We start from the raw sequence: 2,928 nt of genomic DNA, 5'->3' as shown, positions 1-2,928 counted from the left end.
TATTTTGTCATATCTTGCCCTGTCCGACGTCTCCCTTCACCCACTTTTCGGTTGTCTGTAATGAAGCGATAGATGATGAGAACAATAGGTTTTGCCAGTTAGACTCTTTGTTGTCCGCTAACTGGGATAAGAAAAAGGAGTTGGCATTTAGTAAGTTTTCCTCTGTATTTAAATAATCCAGCTTCTTAAAACAAAATCTAAATGCATCAGTGAGTCATTTCTGACCCATAGCCATCCTATAGAGGACAGAGTAGAACTGCCCCACTGTGTTTCCAAGGCTGGAAAGCTTTATGAAAGCACACGGCTTCATTTTTCCTGCTGAGCAGCTGGGGAGCTTGAGTTCCAGTTAGTGGACAAAGCTTACCTACACCACCACCAGGGTGATGCTGGCCTGTCATTCACCGATGAAAAAGACGACCTCACAAACATTTCAAAAAGAATAAACTTCATATTCTGAGCTCAAAATCTTTCTGGTATTTCTTTGTCATGAGCGCTAGCCACACAGAAAAAAATGGAACCCTAAGTGTGGCGCTCTTAAATGTAACTGGTGGTTCATAATGGACCCCTGCATTCAGACTTGTTTTACTAGGAGGCAATAAGAGCCGAGCGAGATCTAGCATGACTTTGACATTGGGCGTCGGTCCACTTGGTGCCCTTGTGGACACTCCTTTGGAAGACATCTTAACAGTCTCCTGGGAGATTCACACTTAAATATTGCATTCTTTATAGAAAGATAATTTAACAAGGAGGATGCTCATAAATGAAATACATGATAATTATCAGTAGGTTACCTACAGCTGTCCTATTATTTGAAAATTTTGCTGCTTCTCTTAAAGATATTTTTCTCCTGATGGATTTGTGTAGCAGTATTATTGAGTGACCCATATAAGAATTTTAAGATGGTATAGAGTTCCAGTTTCCATCACTTGTACGCCAGTTTGTTGTACTATGGTGGCTTAAGTATTGTCATGCGACAAGGTAGGTCACCAGTATTGCAAATGCCAGCTGGGTCACTCAAGGTGAACAGGTGTCAGCGATGCTTTTAGACTAAGAACAGACTACGAAGAAGGAATCAGCTGTCCAATTCAGAGGAATTAGGCACGGCAAACCTCCAGACACCTTGTGGACCTAATGGAAACACTGTCATGCACTGAAAACCTCATGACAGAAAACAGAGCATTGTCAGAGGCTGTGCCAGGAGATAAGCCCCTTAGGTCAGCAGGCACTCCAAGCATGACTGCGGCAGAGTGACCTTCTCAGGTAGACCAGCATACTGACGTGAACGGAGGGAAGTCTGAGGAAGCAAAGCCTGTGACAGGGCAGGGCTTTGCCCGATTGTACGTAGGATCGCTGTGTATTGGAAGCACCTCGAGAGCACCTACCAACAACGGTGCAGCGTTTCAATGGAGTGTTTCAGTATGATATTCTCTAAGAGTCAGAAGGCCTCCATCTAGGGCATGGGCTTGACCGCAGTGTTTACCTTTTTTTGCCAAACCATTTTTTGTCTCAGCATTACCAGTAGGGAGGAGTTCATAATCAGAGGACTTCAAGAGTCTCATGTGATGCAATCAGAGCAGGGTTTAAGACATGGGCCACTGTTGAGCTCAATTATGCTTCAAGGGTGCCCATTGGCTTTGAAGAAAGGGCACATTCCTCCTCAAAGAGCGAAGCCAAAAAAACGCATAGGCAGCGAGTCTCTGGATTCCTTTATGCGCATTTTATTAGAAGAATAATAGGGCTACTTATGCAAATTAGTAGGACGCTATCCAGATAGGCGTGTCGTGCCCACCAGCTTAAAGTATAAAAAGCCCCGTACAGCAGGGGACCTTCATTCGCACTTGGTCAACTTGATCTTCCCAATCTATCCAAACCCTCTTCAACACCTGCCGTCATGACTCGTTTCTTCTGCTGTGGAAGCTACTTCCCAGGTTATCCTTGCTATGGGACCAACTTCCATGGGAACTTCAGAGCCACCCCCTTGAACTGTGTCATCCCCCTGGGCTCTCCTCTGAACAATGGCTATGGCTACAATGGCTACGGCTCCTTGGGCTACAGCTTTGGCGGTAGCAACATCGGCAACCTGGGCTGCGGCTATGGTGGCAGCTTCTGCAGGCCATGGGGCTCAGGCTCTGGCTTTGGCTACAGCACCTACTGAAGAACTCACGGCGTCAGGACCCTTGACTAACTCCAGTTGCACAAAACAACCACCCGAAGAGCGAAGAGCGATGACTGCATTCCTGCCTCCGGTGCCCTAGAGAGATCCATCTTCCATCTTCCTGCTTACTTCTTTCCATGGTCCTGGTCTTTGATGCTGCTGAAACACATCACACAGGCCTCAAATGCTGTACTGGGACTCTGCAGATAACCGACAGCAAGACTTATTTCCCTGACCCTCTTGACTTTTATCAGCAAAGCAAGTCGTTTGCTTCTCAAGGTTGCTCTGCTCATGGATTGCTAACTTCTCCTTGACCTTATGGCGACTGGGAGGTGGGTGGAGGGTGAGGGTGGGTCCAAAGGGTTCTGCTGTTAGTCTCTTAATAAACTTATTTCATGCAGCATAACAACTTTTGTTCTGATGATTTACTTTACTGTTTTTATGCTCATCAATTTATCTTCTAGTTTCAACCTGTGATGGTTGGCTTCAACCAAATCCTTTTTAAAATCTTATTTTGTTTTCTTTATCTCAAGCTTCACAGCCAAGTTCGAGTGACGTTTAACAAATTTAATCCAAATGCACTGTAATTGCTCTTTCTCCCTGCTAATTATGAACAGGAACACTTCTTAGTTGATGAATGCGAGAGCATTTTATCCTCCTTTCCTTCAAAATTCACAACCAGACTCATCCGTAGTCAATATGATTCTGACTCAGAGCCATCCTACAGGAGAGAGTAGAACTTCGCCACAGGGTTTCCAAGGTTGTCTGTCTTT

At 45.1% G+C, this 2,928-nt stretch overlaps 1 protein-coding gene across 1 annotated transcript; it reads left to right on the top strand.

Moving 5' to 3' along the window:
- The first annotated feature begins 1,891 nt into the window (after positions 1-1,891).
- LOC101646718 (keratin-associated protein 7-1) lies at positions 1,892-2,155 on the top strand. Its single transcript, XM_004711284.1, has one exon. It carries the CDS (start codon positions 1,892-1,894, stop codon positions 2,153-2,155), a length of 264 nt encoding a protein of 87 aa, XP_004711341.1.
- Positions 2,156-2,928: the final 773 nt, after the last annotated feature.

This window comes from Echinops telfairi, unplaced genomic scaffold (genome assembly GCF_000313985.2).
Source record: "Echinops telfairi isolate 266 unplaced genomic scaffold, ASM31398v2 ScPeMD7_7469;HRSCAF=8507_0, whole genome shotgun sequence".
Lineage (NCBI taxonomy): Eukaryota > Metazoa > Chordata > Mammalia > Afrosoricida > Tenrecidae > Echinops > Echinops telfairi.
The sequence above is the reverse complement of the archived record's forward strand: the minus strand, read 5'-3'. Positions and strand labels throughout refer to the sequence as shown.

Bases quoted from the DNA above. Each gene is read 5' to 3' on its own strand.
- LOC101646718 (XM_004711284.1), top strand. From the start codon at position 1,892: ATGACTCGTTTCTTCTGCTGTGGAAGCTACTTCCCAGGTTATCCTTGC.